Raw genomic sequence first — 22,505 nt, forward strand, 5'->3', positions numbered from 1 at the left:
GCAGTGAGTACATTATCCATAATTTCTGTTTAGGCATGATGGCTATGTAAAAACAATAGCCACCTATGTAAAAACAAAAGAAGAAAAAGAATTGAATTGGCAGGGAGTTTATAGCAAAGATAGAACTTGGGCTTCTCTTAGCCTAATGCCATTTTCAATATACCAGTGACTGAACCAAGTCTGCTCCCATGTTAATGTGTTAGGAGTGGAGATACTGGGATGCTAATCAATTTATTTTTTTTTAAGATTTTATTTATTTATTCGTGAGAGACACACAGAAAGAGGCAGAGACATAGGCAGAGGGAGAAGCAGGCTCCCTGTGGGGAGCCAGATGCAGGACTCAATCCCAGGACCCCAGGGTCATGCCCTGAGCTGAAGGTAGACATTCAACCACTGAGCCACCCAGGTGCCCCAATAGTAATCAATTTCTAACAGAAAAGTCACACAAGGCTGGGCTGTAATCCAAGTCACCCATAAATATCTTTTTTTTTTTAATTTAAATTGAAGTTGCCAACATATGGTATAACACCCAGTGTTCACCTCATCATATGCCCTCCTTAATGCCCATTGCCCAGTTACCCCATTCCTCCACTCACCTCCCCTTCTGCAATTTTCTGTTTGTATCCCAGAGTTAGGAGTCTCTCATGGTTTATTTTCTCTAATTTCTTAAGAAAAACTACTGAAGTTCCAGTCTTTGGTTTGCTTTCTGCCACCAGGAGGCCTTTGGTATAAAGAAATAAACATATAACATTCAGGGAAATCACATTCTAACATAAGCACTACCATTAATTCAAGATCTACTCCTCACTAAAATGAAGTTAATTGGTTCATTTCACCTCAGACAAGTGGTCGGGCGACAGAGAACAACCTTCTTAGGCAAAGGCCTGTCCATGGTTAATGTGCCATGGGTTAATGTGCCATGATGGAACTGATATCTGGGTCATAGTCTAGTCTAGATCCAGACTCTGAATCTGAGTCCAGGTCTTTGACTCCCCATTTAGCATTTTTTATTCAGCTGGATGCTCTGGGTTTTGATTTTATAGAAGCTGGGTCTGATTCATCTTGGAAAAAATACCTTTTTTCTTTTTTTTAAGACAGCAGAGTGGTGTATCTTATATATTCTTTCTTAAACCACTAATGTGGGCTTATTATTTTAATATTTTGGGTCACACCATTTGCTTCAACGTGGATGGAACTGGAGGGTATTATGCTGAGTGAAGTCAGTCAGTCGGTGAAGGACAAACATTATATGTTCTCATTCATTTGGGGAATATAAATAATAGTGAAAGGGAATATAAGGGAAGGGAGAAGAAATGTGTGGGAAATATCAGAAAGGGAGACAGAACGTAAAGACTCCTAACTCTGGGAAACGAACTAGGGGTGGTGGAAGGGGAGAAGGGCGGGGGGTGGGAGTGAATGGGTGACGGCCACTGGGGGTTATTCTGTATGTTAGTAAATTGAACACCAATAAAAAATAAATTAAAAAAAATAATATTTTGGGTCAGAGAGTCTCTTAGAAGATATGGAGCTCATGGTAAATGGGTGAAAAATTGTTTTTAAATCAATGTCCCTTGGAACATAATGTAATAATGTATTTTAAATAAGTTTGTTTTCTTTTTTAAAAACCAGTCTGAGGTTTGAGCCAGTAAACACCTAAGGAAGGTGCAAATCTAAGTCTCTGAGCAAGAGAACTATTTTTTTTTAACTGGGTCTCAAGAAGGGGATATTATCATAGTGCCTCTGGCTGTGATCACCCCCAGAGAATGAACACGTGTAAGACAAAGGAGACAGCTGAAATGCTCAAACAATACAGTGAAGAGACTTATGTTTCCAAGGGCAACCTGAGAAAGAGGTGCTATGGGGTCCAGAAAAAGTGTAGGGTGCAGGAAGGAGCAAATGAAGGAGGGGTCCAGGAAGAGAGACCCTACATGCCATGTAGGGCTGTAGGTAGGAAGAAGGTAGCCACCCCTGTAAAGCTCCCCACTGCAGGGGGCTCTGGGAGTAGAAGGCCCAATATTTCATTTTAGGTGAATTGTTTGCAGTGCTAAAATGCAACCCTCTCCCAGGTCATCCTGGAAACCGTTAAAAACACTGCCACCAGGCAGCCCCGGTGGCGCAGCGATTTAGCGCCGCCTGCAGCCCAGGGTGTGATCCTGGAGACCAGGGATCGAGTCCCACATCAGGCTCCCTGCATGGAGCCTGCTTCTCCCTCCGCCTGTGTCTCTGCCTCTCTCTCTCTCTCTCTCTCTCTCTCTCTCTCTCTGTGTTTCTCATGAATAAATAAATAAATAAATCTTAAAAAAAACAAAACAACAACACTGCCACCTAGTGCAGATAAAGATGAAGAGATCTTTTACCAATTAGGGTTCCAGAGGAGACTGGGTCAAGACTCTGTGAGACCCACAGCTCAGCATGAAGGGACAAGAGATTCTCCAAGCAACTTGCAGAAATAGGTAGGGGGCTCACTGGAAATGGCTTGGAGCCATTACAGAAGGGTTCAAGAGAAAGTTGACCCCAGAATGCTACAAGGGAACAGAAAAGAGTCTAGTAAGACTTCAGACCAGATCTGGGTTGTAGATATGCTCTTTGAATGGACATGTACTGTGTTGCAGTTCACAAGTTTTTGAAATGTATGTTCCCTTCAGGGACAACTCCTACCCCTCCTTACTCTGATCTGAAATATGCTTCTTCCTAAGCAGTTCTGTCCTGTGGGTTAGATTTAGTTATTTTGTGTTTCAGAGAGCTCGTTCAGTTGATAATAGCCTCCCACTTCTATTAAACATTATAATTATGTAAGTGATCTAGGTTATTTGAGGCAGATTAGAAAATACAGATAAGCCAAAAGAAAAGTGTCTCAGTGTTACCACACTTTACAATGTATATGTAATTGCTTGTTTGAATTACAACAGTTAAAACTTTACCTGCCCCAATCAAGGAGCAGCTGATTTGGTTAATATAATTGTAGCTATCTAAGGATTTCATGTTCTGAACTTTCAGTTGTTATGGAATGGAAATGTTTCCAAAGCACATCCTAAAATTTAGCACCTTTAAAGAACATGAGATGTATAATGCTGTCTTTTTTTTTTTTTTTAAGATTTATTTATTTGAGAGAGAGAAAGAGAGAGTGAGTGGGAGGGGCAGAGGGAGAGGGAGAGAATCTCAAGCTGACTCCCCAGTGAGTGTGGATCCCAAATGGGGCTTGATCTCATGACTCTGAGATCATGACCTGAGCCGAAACCAAGAGTTGGATGCTCAACCCACTGAGCCACCCAGGCACCTCTGTGGCCTTTTTGAGGATCTGATGATATTCTCCTATCAGTTATGGTATCAAGTATTTTTTATGGTGTTTATTCAGCACTGTTCTGATCAGCTTAGGTTCCCACAGGAGGATACGATTGACTTGTTTGAATGACTCTGTGGGCTGGAAGGGAGCTGAAAACCATTAGGTTGAGGACCAGGTGAGGCACAGCTGATTTGGCTAACAGGGAAGGTAGTTCGGTGACCAGCCTTTCCTTCTGGGTGGGAGGTATATCTGGCAAGAGTACGGGACTCACAGCTAGGCCTTTGGGGCCTACTGAGGCTCAACGTTATCAAGGCAGCCCATGAAATCTTAGGCCTGACCCTCCCTGTATGCCCCTGCTGTGTGCTCAGCAGGAGGAATAAGGTGGAGCTTGAAGAGCTGGCAATCAAGTTTAGGACACTCAGAACCAAATAATTACACTGCATTGTCATCAGCTCTACAATAGAAGAAGTATAAATTGATTGGAAGCATGGAGGAATGACTGGCTAATTGCCGGGGGCCCTTGAAGAAAGGCATCATGTCCAACATCAGTTATGGTTGCGAGTGGTCACTATAGGAGCTGGCAGACGGCAGAGAAACATAGCTCATTTCCCTGCACACGGTGAATGTCCCTTTGACTGCTAGTGCTTCCAAGCTGACATGTCTTTTTCATGGCACGCTATTCCTCATGTAGTAACAGTTTAGCCACAGGACCCATATTTTCCCATGCCTCCCAGACATGGTAACAGCCCTATGCTTATGCCTTCAAGGTAGAAGACACAGAATTGATATTTATCCCTCTCTCCCTGGAAACAAAACAAAACAAATAAAAACCAAAACAGAACGGTTGTCTTCTCTCTGTTTTTCCCTGCCTTGGTTCCTCTCCTCCCCCCTCTTTCTCTCTCCCTCTTCCTCTTTCACTCTCCCCCTCTCCTCCCCTCCTCCTCGTTCCTCTCTCCTCCCCACCCCCAGCTGTTATCATCCCCATCAACTTTTAATGTCTGTCTGCTGAACTGCTTGATGCTGTATACTGCTCTTAATTCTATTTTTATTCCTGCATCTTCCGTTCCTTGTCACCTTGCTCATGCTATTTTGCTTTTAACCTGCAGAGAGATTGATCTTCGGAAGACATAAGGAGCCAAAGAGCATTCTCCTCTCTTCTACACGTGTACATATGTTCTAGTTGGCAAGTTGACGAAACACAATCTTTGACTCTTCAACTCAGTGCTAACTGCTGGAAGTCAATTCCTGTCTTTTCTCCCAGCCCCATTAGTACAGACTTGATGTTGCTGCCATATTGGTCACAAAATAGTCTTTTTTTTTTTTTAAGATTTAATTTATTTATTCATGAGAGAGAGAGAGAGAGAGAGAGAGAGCCAGAGGGAGAAGCAGGCTCCATGCAGGGAGCCTGATGTGGGACTCGATCCTAGGACTCCAGGATCACGCCCTGGGCCGAAGGCAGGTGCTAAACCGCTGAGCCACCAGGGAATCCCAAAATAGTCATTTTTAATTAGTATTTCAACATGCTTACATTCAGTTTGTGATCTGATAGTCACATCACGGTCTCTGATGGGGGCCAATAAATAGTGATTCTCTTCTCCGATGCAATGTGGACAAATTGAGAGAAAAAATAGGCAAGTGGAGACCAAAAGACCATGGTTATTACTGAGGGAGTCTAAAACAGAGGATGTAGCTTAGCGAGAGGTAAACAGGCCTGCTAAATGGGCCCCTGAGCTTAGTAGATTTGCTAACTCTGTAAGGCTTGGCCTCTCTAGAGTCTTGCCCTGTACGGGAGATTCACCCATGTAAGAAAGGTACTGCTAACAGAGCACACAAAGGGGGTTCCTCCCAGGGCCTCCAATTACTCCAGCTGCTCAGATGAGTCGAGAGGGACTAACGTGCATTTAAGAAAAAATTCTCCTGAGGAAAACTAAAGCACTGGGGGGAAAGCATTTCTCCTCTACTATTTCACAATAGCTGTAATGCGAAATTGTGTACTTCAGAAAAACCAGCGTTTTTTAACTACTCTTTGTATCGTAATACTAAATTAACTGCTTGAGTTTTGGTTTCTTCTCTTAGATCATTCTATTAGACTATTCAATACTTGCGATGCACCTTATTTTGATGAAGGGGATGATTCACAAATTTAAAGTGCTATAGAAACACATCTTTGTGAATTCTCTCATAAGTTATGACTGATTGGTAGCAAAGAGTATTACAAAATAATTCTTATCTCTTATCTCATTATACTTATCTTTCTACATATTCTGGGAAAATTAAAAAAACAAAGGGTTGCAGAAGGGGAGGTGGGTGGAGGGATGGGGTAACTGAGTGACGGGCATTAAGAAGGGCACATGATGAGATGAGCACTGGGTGTTGTTATACTGTGTGTTGGCAAATTGAATTTAAATAAAAATTTTTTAATAACCCATAAAACATAGTCATAACACTGAAAAACCCAAGGTGATTTTTGCTACAAATAGAAAAAAGAAGTTAAAAGTAGCAAAAGCATGACACTGATTCAATATTAAACGTAATTATGTACTATCTGAAAATGCTCACTGGGTCATTTAGCAAAAAAATATATATAATGTATTGTGGACATTTTCCATTTTGATGGCTTAATGTGAAATATTTGCTATGTTAAATGCAATTTGACACTTCACATTTTTTGCTTCTTATGAATAAGTTATTGATTTAAAATTTGTACGCTGTTTTAGTCATAAAAGAATAATACAGAAAAATTATATGGCACTTTCGATTACTAAAGTAGTCTGCAAACTTTAAATGAATAATGGAGACAGCACCCCTGGGAGCAGGCCACAGACTCTATACACCTTATTTCCATGAGAGTTCCTGGGGAGTACAGTCATACAAATCACTATGTTTAGAAATTGTACATAACTACACACACACAATTTCTACAGGGAAGAGGGTGTTTGAATCTATCAAATACCTGACAGAAAGCTCATAGAAAATGAAATAGGCAAGCCTCCTATAATAGGATGTTAGGGCAGCTATTGTAAATGTATGCATAAATGTGTATGCAGAGAGAAAGAGAATTCTAAAAGCAATACATGATCTCACCTAGAGACTACTTGAAATGGAGACCAGGAAACCTGAGAGCTCACTTGTCCTCTGAGTTCTTTTTCCCTTTTATAAAAGATGGACACAATGCAGTAAAATACCATAGAAACGCCCATTTAAATTTGTCTTAAGAATGGATTCATGGAGTGCCTGGGTGGCTCAGTCAGTTAAGCATCTGCCTTCCACTCAGGTCATGATCTCAGGATCCTAGGACTGAGCCCCTCATTGTCAGGGTCTCCGCTCAGTGGGGAGTCTGCTTCTCCCTCTCCCTCTGTCCCCTTCCGCCTTCACCGCCTCCTGCTTGCATGTGCTCTCTCTGATAAATAAATGAAATTAAGGGATCCCTGGGTGGCGCAGCGGTTTGGCACCTGCCTTTGGCCCAGGGCGCGATCCTGGAGACCCGGGATCGAATCCCACGTCGGGCTCCCGGTGCATGGAGCCTGCTTCTCCCTCTGCCTGTGTCTCTGCCTCTCTCTCTCTGTGACTATCATAAATAATAATAAAAAAATAATAAATAAATGAAATTAAAAAAAAAACCCAAACCAAGAGAGATTCATGAAGGGCAAGGGTAGTTCAGAAACACACAAAGGAAGAAACGGACAAAAAGAATGAACGTGCCATGATTGCTAATTGTTTATTTCACACCCTCTGTTCTGAGAACTGTGATGAGTTTTGCAGCTAGTGGAGCCACTTTTTGGGTGTTTCCCTGCATCTGTGAAGAAGCAAACGCCATATTCTGATAGAGAACTGATAAACTGTAGGTCAGGAGCAGTTAAAAAACCCCCTCTTCCCAGGCTCTATTTAGAGCCTCACTTGTGTTATGCACTGATTCTCTTTTACACCCTCTACCTTCCTGCATCTCTCTCTTGCTGGCCTGTATTCAAAGGTTCTTCCTGTAGCAGGTCATTTGATAATGCTGAGAATTTCTGTCTTAATTTCTTTTTTTTTTTTAAAGATTTATTTATTTATTCATGAGAGACACAGAGAGAGGCAGAGACACAGGCAGAGGGAGAAGCAGGCTCCCTGCAGGGAGCCCTATGCAGGACTCGATCCCAGGACCCTGGGATCATGACCTGAGCCAAAGGCAGATGTTCAACCAGTGAGCCACCCAGGCATCCCATGTCTTGTTTAACTTCTTAAGGTTAGGACTTTAAGGGGAAGTATTTTGTAAACTATGTTCATGGCTATTCCTGTTTCTATTGCCAGATTTTAAGAAGCATATACCAATACATGCTATAGACAATGAATGCCCACTTTAGCCACCATTTGCTTGAGAAAGAATTGTTCCCTAGCACTATTCTGTCCTTTCTCTGCCCTGCTTAGTGTCTTTGCACTCTTCTAATCCATTTTACCATGGTGCTGGCTCTGGGACCGCAAGAGAACGGTTATCAATAGTCTAGCGGGTGTGTGTTTGTTGCCAATAACAGGAACTTAAACAACTAAGAGTTATTGGTCTCACCCAAAAGATGTCTGAGGATAATAGAGCAACCTAGTGAATATATACCAAGGATCCAGATTCTTGGTGCCATTTTATTCTATCATTCTTAGCGTGTTGGCCTTTGTCATCATCCATGTCATGCCATGGCTGAAGAATGGCTTCTGTGCTTCTGGGTGCCATCATATCTGTTTTCCAGGCTGGAAGAAAGAGGGAGAAAATGGAGGGTGCTGGCACCACTCCACTTTCATCTCATTGGCCAGCACTGTCACCTGGCCACTCAAACTTCAAGGGAGGCTGGGGAATGGAGATTTTAGCTTTCACTGCTTCTATTGGAGAGAAAGAGTTAGCAGTATGAAACGGGCATTGTGGCAGCCCTGGTGGCACAGCAGTTTGGCGCTGCCTGCAGCCTGGGGTGTGATCCTGGAGACCCGGGATCAAGTCCCACATCGGGCTCCCTGCATGGAGCCTGTTTCTCCCTCTGCCTGTGTCTCTGCCTCTCTCTTTTTGTGTCTATGAATAAATAAATAAAATCTTAAAAAAAAAAAAAAAAGAAACAGGCATTGTATCAGCCAAACTGTGCTTTTTTTTTTTAAGATTTTTATTCATGAGAGACACACACAGAGAGAGAGAGAGAGAGGCAGAGATACAGGCAGGAGAAGCAGGCTCCCTGTGGGGAGCCCAATGTGGGACTCGATCCCAGGACCGCAGGGTCATGCCCTGAGTTGAAGGGAGATGCTCAACTGCTGAGCCACCCAGGTGTCCCCAAACTGTAGCTTTTATCACAAATGTCAACTGAGAGGTTTCCTATCCAACCTTTCCCCAATGGTCAGAAGTGATTGATTCCATGGTGTTTCCTCTATCCAACTATCATACTCCTTCCCTAATTTTATATAACATATCATATTTGTTTAAAAATTAAATATGCAGGCAGCCCAGGTGGCTCAGTGGTTTATCGCCGCCTTCAGCTCAGGGCCTGATCCTGGAGACCCAGGATCGAGTCCCAAGTTGGGCTCCCTGCATGGAGCTTGCTTCTCCCTCTGCCTGTCTCTCTCTCTCTCTCTCTCTCTCTCTCTCTGTGTCTCTCAAGAATAAATAAATTTTTAAAAAATCTTAAAAAAATATGCACTCTGTAGGCTGTACTGGAACAAGAATAATAATCACAATGATACTGATTTATTCATTAATTCTCTCAGTTAATGTTCAGTTATTGGATCTTTATCTTTAACAGCGAAGCACATGGGTACAGTGCTGTGTTCCCTGTCACTGAGCATATGTCTTATCTGGACAGTGCTTTATCCATCAGGAATGCTTTCACTGGTGACAAGCAGAAGATTCAAATAACAGTAATTTAAACCATTTTAACAATCTATAATTTACTTTTAAGAAATTCAAAAGGAGATGTGTGGCCCCACCATGTTAGGGTGCTGGGATTATGTCTCTCTGATTCCCCTCATGATTGAAGAAGGCTGCCACAGCTCCAAACACATCATCCTTCAAGAATGTGTCCAAAGACAGCCATTCTCTTTTATCAGAGAATACAATCTTCCCTAGAGGCCTCCTCGGCAGACTTATTGGCTACAAGGGTCATGTGGGTCACCACTAGCTTTAGGAGAGGTTGAAAGGGAGGTATTTACCTAGTGAACAAGGTGAAGGAGTTGGGAATTAATCTTGAATGGCCAACCAGGAGTGTTGCCATAGATGCCTTACAGCTTCATGATCTCATCTTATGACTCAATGGGACTACTGTCCAAACACACTAGAAACTCAAACCTGGAATAAGAGGTAGGAGCAGCATTCTGCTATGTGGGAACTTCTGGTTGGGAAATAATTTAAAGATCCTTTGAAGTTGCAAATTTAATACAAGGGTTTTAAAGATATTATAATGCATTTTGCCTATAAAGTATACATATAAGAACCCAAGGAGTAATTCAAAAGATTTTGTAGTTTGGAAAGATAATTACATGGTGGACTGAGAAGAGAAATCAGGATACATGGATTCTAGACTCAGCTTTGGTTAACACACTAGAAGGATTCTGAGCCTCTGCTTCCTCATCTGTAAAATGTACTTGAAAAAAATCAGGTGACTCCTAGACTCCTTCTCAAATATATGAATAGTGCTATGGGCTAGAAGAATGTTAAAAACCTTCTGTTACAGAGGTGCCTAGGTGGCTCAGTTGGTTGAGTGTCCAGCTCTTGTTTTTTGCTCAGGTCATGGTCTTGGGGTCATGAGATCAAACCCTACTTGGGCTCTGTGCTCAGCATGGAGTCTGCTTGAGATTTTTTCTCTCCCTCTCTCTCTGCCTTTGCCCCTCCCCCCCAAATACAACTAAAAAAACATCTATTACAGTCTCTTTTTATAAATGAAAGAACTCAGGCTTGGGAAGGTCACCATTTGTCCAAATTCATTCATCTAATTTAGAAATTTGGGTCCCAGCATGTAACACACTATACTTTAACAAATATTGATATTGCATCTTTTTAAAAAATTTATTTATTTATTTATTCACAAGAGACAGAGAGAGAGAGAGACAGAGAGAGTCAGAGACATAGGCAGCAGGAGAAGCAGGCTCCATGCAGGGAGCCTATGTGGTACTCGATCCTGGAACTCCAGGATCATGCCCTGAGCCAAAGGGCCACCCAGGCATCCCTTGATATTGCATCCTAATAGACCTTTAAAAAAATTCAACCTCTTCCTCTACTTTTTCATTTTAGGCAGAGTCTCTCCAGTAGCATTTTACTCTATTTAGTAGAATTCAGATAATGAGTTATTTTAAAGCCCACATTTTAGCTGTAAGTTCTCAGAGTACTTAACCTCTCTGTAAAATAATAATTGCACCTCCTTCATAGTCTTTTTTCCCCTTCTTTTTTGAGGACTAGATCAAGTAATCTGAGGAAAGTTAGTGTAGGGACAGCAAAGATGTCATCCCAGCCATCTACCTCAGTGCTTAAAACTCCCCCAAGCTTGAAAAATGTCCCAGACCAATTTCCCCAGCAGGTTGTGTGGAGGCTGTCCAAATCTCATGATTGTAATTTTGTCTTTATATGGTTTTATCTTCTACCTTCACATTATATAGATCTGAAGGCTCTGGGTAATAGCTAAGGGCATGGTACATAACTGGAAGTCAGACCCATCATTTGCACCACTGCGGAGCTCAGTAACCAGTGATTTGTATGAGACAATTTAAATCACTTGCATCAGGGATTCTGAACCTGGGATTCGTGGATGGGCCACAGGGGAACCAGGAACCACCTGACATTTCACTGAAACAGGCTTTCTTAACCTCAGCACTATTTACATTTTGGGCTAGGTACCTATGGGGGGTTGTCTGGTGCATTTTAAGGTGTTCAGCAGCATTCCTGGCCTCTATCCACTAGATGCTAGTAGCACCTCCCTCCTCATGATAATCAAAACCTTGCCAGGGGCACCTGGGTGGCACAGTCAGTTGAGTATTTGAGCCCATCAGGTCATGATCTCGGGGTCATGGGATTGAGCCTGGGTTGGGCTCCCGGCTCAGTGCTGACACTGCTTGTTCCTTTCCCTATTCCACGTTGTTCTCACGTGCTCTCTCTCAAATAAGTAAACCAAATATCAACAACAACAACAACAACAAACTTCAGATCTTGCCGAATGTTTCCTGGGGTGCATCATCTCCCGTCTCTCCTTTGGGAACCACTATGATAAAGCTTAATATGTATATGTGGTTTTTTTTTTTTTTTTTTCCTGAGAGGCTCTGCATATTCTTAAAAAGTTCTATATAACCTCAAAAAGGTTGGGGCGGATTACTGAAATCCTTTCAATGGGATAATGAGAGAACACACATCTCCAGTGTCGTTGTGGGAACAACGCACAGAATCGTGGCTAACTGAAACGATGCTCTTTGAACATTTACTATGAAATGTTATTTATACCTATGCATTTATTACTTTCAACTACTTTGAAAAAAAACACTTCACAGACTCATCTGGGGAAGTGTCTGCTTCGCATATTGCTATTCCCAGATGGCGGGATTCTTAGGACACTGTCTTCAGCCCCTCGCGCCGTCCGCGTACTGACTGCAGCTCTGGACTCCGGAGACGGTAAGCGCTAGGGACGAGCGAAAAAGAAAGAAAAGAAAAAGAAAGAAAGAAAGAAAGAAAGAAAGAAAGAAAGAAAGAAAGAAAGAAAGAAAGAAAGAAAGAAAGAAAGAAAGAAAGAAAGAAAGAAAGAAAGAAAGAAAGAAAGAAAGAAAGAAAGAAAGAAAGAAAGAAAGAAAGAAAGAAAGAAAGAAAGAAAGAGGAATCTCACGGTGGTATTGATTGCGGGTGACTGGAGGGGAGGTGCAGGAAGGGCGGCTGGGGGGAGGGGTGTGGGGGATGGGGATGGGGACGGGGACCCTGGGGCGCTCCGGGGGCGTCCCCGGGGGCCCGCGGGCTGCCGCCTCCTGCCCGCCCCCCGCCCCCCGGGCCCCGGGCCCCGGGCCCCGCGCTCGCCGCTCGCCGCTCGCCGCCTCTCCGCGCACCGGCCTTGCGCAGTCCTTGCAAGGTGGCCACGGCGCCGGCTGTCCTCGGGCCCCGACGGCCGCTCCCCCGGCGCTCCGGCCCCTTCCTCCGCCGCAGCCCCGGGAGCCAGCGGGGACGTGCGGGCGAGCCGCGGCCGGCGGGAGCGCCGAGAGGGCGGGGTTGGTCCCCACCTGTGGGTCCGCGCGCCTCCCGCCCTGCCCGCAGGGGTCCCCGTCCGCGTCCCGGTCCGCCGGCCGCGGGGGGGGGGGGGGGGGAGGGGGAGGGGGCGGTGCGCGCCCCGCCTGCCAGGGGGAGCTCCGCGGCCCGCGCGTGGCCCCCGCGCCCCGCCGAGCCGCCGCGGGAGAGCCTCCCCCTCCGGCCGGGCCGAGGAAGGGCGCTGCGGGCGCCGTGGGTGACCCGCCCGCCAGCCGCCAGCCGCGTGAGCAGGCGCCCCGGGTCCCCGCCGCGGCTCGGGCTGCGACCCCCGGGCCCGGCTGCGCGCGGCCGCTGCCCCCCCGCCCCTCGGGGGCCCACGCTGGGCTCGCCTCGCCCCGCCCCGTCCCGGCCCGCCCGGGCCCCCCAGCTGCAGCCGCGGCCCCCCTCCCCTCCCCTCCCCTCCGCTCCCCTCCCCGCCGCCCGCCCCGCCCCGCCCCTCCGCGCCCGCCTGCCCGCGGCCGCGTCCCCCAGCCCCGGGCCGGGCCCGCCGAGCTCCTCCGCCGCCGCCGCCGCTGCCTGGTGGACGCGATCTAGAAAGAAAAAAGTGGTGGAGGCTGCCCGGGAGTGACGCACTGGACTGGAAAAGGGCGGCGGGCGGAGAGGAAACGGTAGGGGCGAGGGCCGGGCGGGGGGCCGGGGGGCCGGCGCTGGCTGCGGGCACGCCGGAGCGGGGGCCGGGGCCCGGAGGAGAGCCGCGGGAGAGCCGCGGGAGAGCCGCGGGAGAGCCGCAGACCCGCAGACCCGGGGGACCGGCTCAGGACCGCCCCGCAGAGACGGACGGGCGGGCGGGAGCGGCGCGGGCCGAGCGGGCTCCAGGCGGAGCCCCGGGAAGGGCGCTGCTTCTCCACCGGACGCGGGATCGTGCAGCGGGAGACGCGGGCCTAACAGTTTCGCCGGAACCGATGAATCAGAAGGAAGCGATGCCTGGGCTTTGTTTCATGGACACTAGAGGAGAGGTAGAGACGGAAGGAACCCACACAGACCGCTGAACGAGCCTGGCGAGCGCCCCGTGGCTCCATCCGCGCCGGGTGCCCGGACGGTCTGAAGCATTCGCTGACTTACGTGCTCTGCAACTGCGAGGACTGCCCTAATTATTGTCTTCGGGCTCACGCACAGTGATTGCACCTAAAGGGACACGGAAAAGTTGCTACAAGTTAGGAACGTGAACTTGCAAGCCAAATAAACAAACCATGGTATGGTTCACTTTATTTTGATATTCGGAATTATGTTTACTGGCAGTAAAAATGCTACATTACTTTTACCGCGAGCATGTGAAACGAATTCACTGACTTGGCAAACAGAAGCCACGCATTTCTTTAAGTAAATAGCTGTCAAGAGTTAATCTGGGAGCATCTATAGGACATGGAGACTTGAGAAGGCTTTGAGCTACTTTGACAAAACCTGGACTGTAGAGAAGTTTACAGAGAGAATTAGTTCTTCCCGCTTTTGAAGTGTTGAGGCAAGTTTGAATGTTTATTAATTAACAGTTGCAGACCAACTGAACTGGTGGTGTCGCTTCTCTAAAAACGTTTAACTTTTCTAATGCTTATCATTGTTTTGCCAGGGACCATCATCTTTACTACAGAGGATGGGAAGTTGATGGCCAGTAAGATTGAAGATCCATTCCGTTCCTAGACACCCCTGCCCGCATCACAGAACTGCGGATTGCCTGCCGTTCCCTGGTGGTTGCACACCTTCACTCACTCCTGCAATCCCAGAACTGTTACTTTGGGTCCTCTTTGCCCTATCTGTTGAAACATGGCATCCAGCCTGACTTGTACCGGGGTGATCTGGGCTTTGCTCTCCTTTCTTTGTGCTGCCACCTCCTGTGTGGGGTTCTTTATGCCTTACTGGCTCTGGGGATCACAGCTGGGCAAGTCTGTGTCCTTTGGTACTTTCCGGAGGTGCTCCTACCCTGTGCATGATGAGAGCCGGCAGATGATGGTGATGGTAGAGGAATGTGGGCGCTATGCCTCCTTCCAGGGCATCCCCAGTGCAGAATGGAGGATCTGTACCATCGTGACAGGCCTGGGCTGTGGCCTCCTCCTCTTGGTGGCTCTCACTGCCCTCATGGCTTGCTGTGTGTCGGAGCTCATCTCGAGGACCGTGGGAAGAGTGGCTGGAGGAATTCAGTTTCTGGGGGGTAAGTGACTTGTTCGATTTGACTTGATTACTGGAATCCCAGAGCAGTATTGAAAATTATGTTCCAGCTGTCTGCAGAAATCCTTATAATTGGCACTTGGAATGCTCTGGAGAAAGAGAGAGACATGGGATAGCTTTGGAGATAGCCTGCCAAAGTCAAGATTTTTTTTTTTTTTTTTTTTTTTTTTTTTACCGGAACTGTTTTACAACTTCAAGAGATCTTAATTTCTGACCCTCCTTAGACATATATACATCATTGGCCTGCTAAGTACAACCTATATGAGGCAGTAACATTGAGACTGTTTAAATGAAGTAGGGGAGATAGTTTAGATTTTATGACTTCCTGCTCTTCTTGTTCAACAGTAAGCAATTAGATTATCTGTGTCTTACTGGCGTCTTCAGGTCTTTAGAGATGAAGAGTAGAAAAGATCCTTGATTCAACATTGCTGTTATAAGCGTTTAATTCTCTTTGGCAGGTGTAAAATTGACCCTTGCCTAGTCTTAAACTATATTTCTAAATAAATGACTACTGTTTTAAATGAGAGATCAGTTTTACATGAACGACTGTAGATTTCACTATGCTTACAAATACAGCTATAGGCGTAATTATCTTGTTAGGATTTAACTTCCTTGGATGCTCTTCCTGTGAAGGCAAAAAAAAAAAAAAAAAAAAGAAAGCAAATACTGTGTGCTTGTCCCAGATGGACTGGAGAGTCTCACTAACACCAGAAAAGGTTTGATTTCTATTTGGGTTTCCTCCAACAAGTATTACTTCAATATCTCTGATCATATGGTTTTAATTATACTTTATATATTTTCCACTGTGCTTTTCACCTCCATTCTTCAAACTGACGGGTTGAACTTGTCTGATTTATAGTCCACCCTGCTAAAATATGACAACCTGTGGATAGCACAGAATGAAGGGAAATAGGAAGCCAGGAAAACATATAAAAATGTATTTGTAACTTCATTACAAAGTAAAAGTCTGTTCCTCTTCCATTTGGGGTTTTCTTACAGTCTTGTGAAGAATACAGAAGAAGAAGAAAAAAATTAAAATGGTTAGTTCTCAGGTAGGCTCTGTATATTGGAGGAACCCCAACAGATGATTGTGGGTTATTTGATATAATGCTTTCAGGTGACATTTTGAATAAGAAAACCCTTGCATTAAAAAGGCAAGGGGCAAAGAAGGTTTGTGTTTTAAAATAAATGACAAGAGTTGCTTGCGGTTCTTTATTCCTCTACTGGATGAAATATATATATTTACATAGAAGTAAAGTAAAATGATTAGAAAACACAAAGAAGTTGTTGAAAGCTGAGATATAAATACAGAATTTGAAAATTCTTTGATACCACAGATTTCAGAAATAGAATTAATGCCAGGAGTATTTAAAAAAAAAACTTTTTTTTTCTTTAAGGATAAACTTGATTTGCTGTTTGTGTTTCACTTGGCTCAGGAAAAATGCATAGGCAGTTTCTTTTTCTCTGCTTATGGTAAATATCTCACTTTCCATTTTTCCTTCATTTTAGGGCAGGGACTGCTATTATTTCTGGCAGAACAGGAAAATACAAAGAGAAATCAGTTTTTATTGATTATCTTTAAATGTATAATGAAGGAAGGCAACAGTAAGTGAATCTGAGACCCATGAGATTTATGCTTCCCTCTGTAAGTGATGTATAGATTTTTTTGGAATAATATAGAGCTAAATGCTCTGTTTTACAGAAAACTCAAAGGGAAAGATCACTGGGGAAGTTATGTGCATTTTTAAATGGACCTTTTCTCCCTTTGTACATGCTTTTCATGAACTCTGCTTGGCAAGAGTCACTGACGTTAAGCTAGGATATAGTTTATTATTAGCAGTTGGTATTCTCTCATTTCTCATATATCTTTCTCCTACCTGGTAAAAAATAATTATGAATGTAAGACCTAAAAGGTTTTTCTGATTCAGACCTCTTGAGGGCACAAGTAAGTAAATACATCCCATTATTCAAGTTAATAGTAAATTTGAAATGAGAAAATAACCTGAGTTATGGACTAGGTTCTGAAAAATCTGCCATTCATCACTATTGCTTAATGGTAGACGAGTTGAAAAACAGCCTCAAAAATAGTTATTCCCATTATTCATCTCATAATTGTTTGGGGTTTTATACATAAAAACTTAAGTGATACATAATTTTATTTTATGAACTGTTTCATAAAGTGAGTGGGTTTCATTAAAAACTGCAAAATACCAAGCCAGTGAGTTCTTTGAATTCTGTAGGTGGCCGTGCTTCAGAAATACAGTCAACATGCAGCGTACTCTGCTATAAGGCGGATTCGCTTACTAAAAATGATTCACTCAGAAGGGTTATGTTTAGCTAAAGTTAGAATTGCTCCAAAAACAACAGGAAGCAGAAAAATGGTAAAGTACAGAGGCGTCCTGCTTAACCCTGCCTGCTGTGTTTAGAGTTTGCACATATGGTGTAACATCAGGCAGTAAAACCCCTGCAGTACTTTGGAACTAGTTAAAGGACAAAGTGTCAACCTTAATTTTGAATTGTCTTGCTATGGTTGGTTAGAGGTTAAAATGTCACCTGTCAACAGGCAGAGCAAAGCAAGATAGACTGTTGCATATGACATTTGCTCCCCATAGAGGAGTCCTTCAAGGAATCAATGATTTGTGCTTTTCTTGTGGCAGCTTGTACATAAACTTTAATTGCCACATCTCCATCTTACATTTTAAGTCATGTTTCTGTCATAATTTTTAAAAACTGGCTTCGGTGGAGTTTTACTCTCAGTTGAGTTTTTAAAAGGCATGCAGAGAGCCTTGGAGAAGTACAGTGTGGAATAAAAATGGGTGCATGCCTATTGGATGGTGATGGTGCTCTGAGAAAACAGGTTTTCACATTGGATTTGTTTGTTGAATATAAAATTGTGTCGTCATGAAGTCCTCCCACAAAGTTTTTAAACATTAATGTCACACTTTTTAATGCATGTGTTGGGAAAATGCCTGACTTGCATGCCCTGTAAATAAAACATGGGGGGACGTTGTAAAGACATATCAGGTCTGCTGTAAGTTCTATAACTGGTGCTTGTGAATGTCAGGATCTGAATGTGTTGATTTTTGCCCTAAGAAAGTACTGTTGCTGCTGTAATAAGGGAGCACGGGAGGGAGTCCTACATTTATACTCTTCCACATTTATCCTGTATGTGCGTCACATGTATGTATAAAATGGGTACAGGATGCTAATCGGTAGCAAACGGTGACCTTTCCAGTTTGGAGGGTGTCCTGTTTCTAAGAAGCCAGGGGAAGACCCATCTTCTCAGCTAATTGATAGTTAAGTGCTGCTGAAGACAGTAATGATGATGAAGTGTTCCTCTGAGCATCACTTTCTCTGTCTGCTGAAAGCATCATTGCCTTTCCAGAGTCCCTTCACGGTAGGGTCCCACCTGGACCTGTCTGTCATCCCTTTACGATGAGGACTTGTGACTCTCCTTCCCCTGCTCCATGTTAGGTCTGACTTGTCACATGATATGCCACATTATGCTCTCCTTCCTTTCTGGTTATCTGTCGAGTGACCACTAAGGAGTAAGATAAATGAGAAGTGTTGGCATATTAATGGGCATAGTGGCTTTTTAGTGACTGTATCTTAACTGGAAGAGGTTGCTCTGATTTTAAGAAATCAGAATACTTCTGAGGCCAGGTGGGGGAGGAGGCAGGGCTCTTTTTCCTTCTCTTTGAGTTACACCTTATGATTGCTTACTACTGTACTCCTGCTCCTTTCATCTCCTCCCTAACCAACAAGGTAAAGTCCGGGTGAGTTGTCTTGAGATCTGAACCTACAGTTCTCAAACTTTACCATGCATCAAGATCACCCAGGGCTTTAAAAACAGATTTCTGGGGCCTCCCCAGGAACTTCTGATTCAGTAGGTTTGGTGAGCAGCCTGATACTTTGCATTTCTAACAAGTTTCCAGATGATGCTGGTTCTGAGCCCATACCTTGAGAACCCTGTTCTCGGTTAACCATTTCATATTATAGAAATATGGGACTTCTGGTAGATGGTTTACTTTCAGAACTTAGTTAATATTCAGTTGTGTTACAATCTGACATAGATTTCTATAATTGGGCTGTGGAAAGATACTGTCTGTGTAGCGTCCTCTTGGCTGAGGGACATCCTTGTTACAACTCTCCTGTCTTTGTCACAGAGAATCATTTTCCTGAGGTTCTCTCTCTGAATACATACTATATACATGTTATAATTATAATATGTATGTTATATATAATATGGACTGTGTGTGTGTGTATACTTTCATTTACCATTTCCCTATGCCGGAAACAAGATTTTATAGATGGAGAACTCAAAATAACACCTTGACACACCCTCTGTAGTTTTTATGCAGTGGGTTTTCTGTCATGGATTGCCAGTTGAAAGATGTGAAGTCTATATAGCAGACTGGAAAGATGGGCAAACACCACCCTTGATGAACTCCATGAAACCACGTCTAGCAAAAGCAAAGATTAGGCCAGCAGGACACTCAGGAGCCAGCCGGTCAGAGCTTCTGCCAGTAGGCAAGATGGCACTTAAATTGGCTTCGACTAAGGTAAAGGTCTCCTGGTCTTAACCGTCTCTAGGGAAAAAGATGATGTGTTCTGCCTGAAGACAGGTACTTTCCAGGGCCACCAGCCACACCTTTCCTCCCAGCCATATGTCCCACATACACTGCTTGTCTAGAGGTACAGGGTGCAGATGGAAGCTAGGCAGTGTGGCAGTGCGAGCGGGGCTTTGCCAGCCAGGAAGGGGCGAGAGGGGTCAGCACTGTGGATAACCGAACCAAATGCCACAGGTACTGTCCACTCTGAGCTCTGGACTCGTTAAAGGCAGGGATGTCAATGAATTAGCTGATGTTTTTTTTTTTAGCTGATCTTTTTAAAGATCTAAAACACCAAATTTTATATGTTTGTATTTAATGTTTTAAAATTACATTTTCAAATAGTCATGATCACCATGTAAAGTTTTCTTGTACATACTTTTTTTTTTTTTTTAACCCAGGAGAACTCTTATTTTAAAGGCTTACTTTGAAAAGTTTTTCAAGGTTTTCAAATTTTCCTATGAAACTTTCAAGTTCTCCATATCAATAATTAACGTCAAAATTCAGTACAATGTTCTTTGAACTCTCTAGTGGGCCTAAAAGCACCCTAGGAGTTTATTTCTCCTGGGGGGGTCCAGCTCTGACCCCGAGAATCTGATTTGGCAGGTCTGGGTGGGGCACAGGTAAAGCACTTTTAACAGAGTCCCCAAGGGTTTCAGAACACAGATGGTCCCCAGGCCACATTTTGAGAAACATGAACCGATTTTGTTCACTTCAAACCCCATATGATATCAATATTGGGGCATAGGCTTACGTCTACTGCTAAGCTAAGTGTGGAGTATCAATCTCCTTCTATCCATAGTTACCTCGGGGATAATGTGATATGTGCAGTAAAATTTCACGATTAGCAGGAACAGACCAGTTTATAGCTGTGTTCTTTCTGAGCTCACAGATCTTAGGTGTTACTGGTGGACATCAGCCCTGTGTATACACTCAGAAAGCAGAAGAACCAAATCTTCCATGCTATGCTTAGATAAAGACTATTTTGATTTGTGACTCCACCTGCAAATTTCAAGTCTGCCATTGTTTCCTATGCTGTGTTTGTATCCTGCAGCCTGCAAATGCATTGTTGCTGGTTTATGTTCTGTTTTTGTTTTTTTTTGGAGGGGGGAGGGGGAGGAGACATTTTGATTAGTTACCAGACTCCTTTGAACTTCACCATGAGTCTCCTCCAGTTGTGCTTCAAATTTAGAGTGGAAGCTGCCAAGAGAGAAGCAGTCTGGGATCATCTGACCCAGAGTAGTAGAAGCCAGGTTTGCATGCGCCCATTGGCCAGGCCTCCCCTGCCCCATCTTGCAGACACAGACGTCATACAGGCTCCAGGAGCTCTGGCCCTGTTCTGAGGTTCACTCTGTGACTGCTTACAGCCACAGCTGCTGAACAGTCCCAACTGTTCTGTGGTCCAGTACTGAACTCTTGGTTTCTTTACTGCCAAATGTACTCAATTTTTACCTGTTTTGAGTGACAGGTTTTTTACTTCCTAAGTTTATATTTCTGAAAAAAAAATGCTAATGGTAGTAATTAATTAAGATGGTGGAATAAAGGGTTATTCATTGCACTTGGGCCTATCATGCAAACAGCTGTGCAAGACCTTTAACCTAGAATTATTTCGATTGATATTTTTGACAGGGTCCAAGTCTTCATTTACTTTCTATGGAGTAGAGTCTTTCTAAGAGAGTCATTTGACTTTTAGCTTACTTCCCTTTGTTATCACCAGCTAACATACCTGTAGCTAGATACCACTGGAGCCATACTAGGGTTAGTATGGGTTAGTTAGCCTCTCTGATGCAGAGATTGCACACTGGTGAACTGTTATATAAAAGTGTGTTGTCACAAAGAAAGCAAACTGAGGAACGTGATTCATAACCATTCCCATAAAAGAAAATACCTCAAAACACATACTCTGGAGAGCTTTACATCATCCTATATGATATCATGAGGTGCATAAAATTTGCACTGGGCATATAGTCATTATTGGTACACTGTGAGTACTTGATCTCTCCTGCTACCTCCAGCTGGGTAAGAGTGTCTTATGGCGTGTGCTGGGTGTGGTCAGAAGGAATACCAGAATACCAGCATCGGGTTCAAAAGTTATTCATGAATGTCATTAAAATTCATCTTCTTCTTTTTTTTTTTTTCTTAAGATATCACCCTCCATGTGTTCTGAGGACACTAATTCCTGGGTGTACCAATAGATGTTTACAGGAAAGAATAAACAGGAACAAGTAGATTCGAGAAACATTTGGTTATGGGAAGTTAATCCATTTCATTACAGCAGAGAATTCAGTATGTTGTCGATTACCATCTCCCCGGAGGAATGGGGACAGCATAGTATTAAGTGTTTAATTTATTTAGGCCCAGCGCCCTGAAGGGACCAGTACTGTGTGGAACTTATTCTGTTCTCATTTTACCCCATTGAGGCAGGCAATTTATTCTTTTTCGCAGCTGAGAACACTGAACTTTAGAGAGTGACACCCAAAGGTATCTCATTAGTTTTTGTTTGTGCTGTGAATGCTATCACCCATGATAAAGTGTTCATTGAAATTCCACCTTGTATCATGCAGAATTCAGAATATCTGACCATGGTGGATCATAATGTCTTTCAACATAGGTAAATATTTTTTGTTGTTCCTTGGTCCTCCCTCTATGTTTGTAGTGTGATAAAACCACTTTTAGTAACATGACTTGGCAACTTATTGCCAATTCTCAAAAAATGCATTGCAGGGGCACCTGGATGGCTCATTTGGTTAAGTGTCTGCCTTTGGCTCAGGTCACGATGCCAAGGTTCTGGGTTGGAGTCCCATGTTGGGCTCCCTGCTCAGTGGGGAGTCTGCTTCTCCCTCCTCTTCTGCCCACCCTCCTCACCCTGCTTGTGTGTGTACGCTCTCTCTCAAATTGATAAATAACATCTTTAACATCTTTAAAAAAATGCATTGCAGGTTAACATTAATAATGTGATATGCAGGAGAGACACCATTAGGGGAGAATGCCAGAACACTTGACTAAAGTTTTTTTAACAATTACTTAACAGAAGAATGTTATCTTCCATTATTATATGCTGACTGAGTTTCCTAGTGTAAGTACCCCAGTGTTAGAAGCCTTTGTAATAATCCTTTGTTAAGGCTAAAGATAATGTTAATTCCAGAGGACACATTTCTTAGATAACAAAACCAAGGACCTTGGATCTTTCTATAGAAATGAAGGATAATGTTTGACATTGTCAATCTTTATCATT

General features: G+C 43.8%; 1 protein-coding gene across 3 annotated transcripts in view; it reads left to right on the plus strand.

Moving 5' to 3' along the window:
* The first annotated feature begins 12,952 nt into the window (after positions 1 to 12,952).
* The window catches only part of LHFPL6 (LHFPL tetraspan subfamily member 6), a 239,916-nt gene continuing 230,363 nt past the window's right edge, over positions 12,953 to 22,505 (plus strand). The window contains exons 1-2 of one of the 3 annotated variants that reach the window (XM_038573159.1): positions 12,953 to 13,108; positions 14,065 to 14,643. In XM_038573159.1, coding sequence (XP_038429087.1) covers positions 14,259 to 14,643 — 385 coding nt within the window. In that variant the 5' untranslated portion in view covers positions 12,953 to 13,108; positions 14,065 to 14,258. Of the gene's footprint in view, positions 13,109 to 13,185; positions 13,694 to 14,064; positions 14,644 to 22,505 lie in introns of those variants that run through there. The other 2 variants (XM_038573158.1, XM_038573160.1) reach the window with 2 other exon arrangements.

The sequence above is a fragment of the Canis lupus genome, chromosome 25 (assembly GCF_011100685.1).
Source record: "Canis lupus familiaris isolate Mischka breed German Shepherd chromosome 25, alternate assembly UU_Cfam_GSD_1.0, whole genome shotgun sequence".
Lineage (NCBI taxonomy): Eukaryota > Metazoa > Chordata > Mammalia > Carnivora > Canidae > Canis > Canis lupus.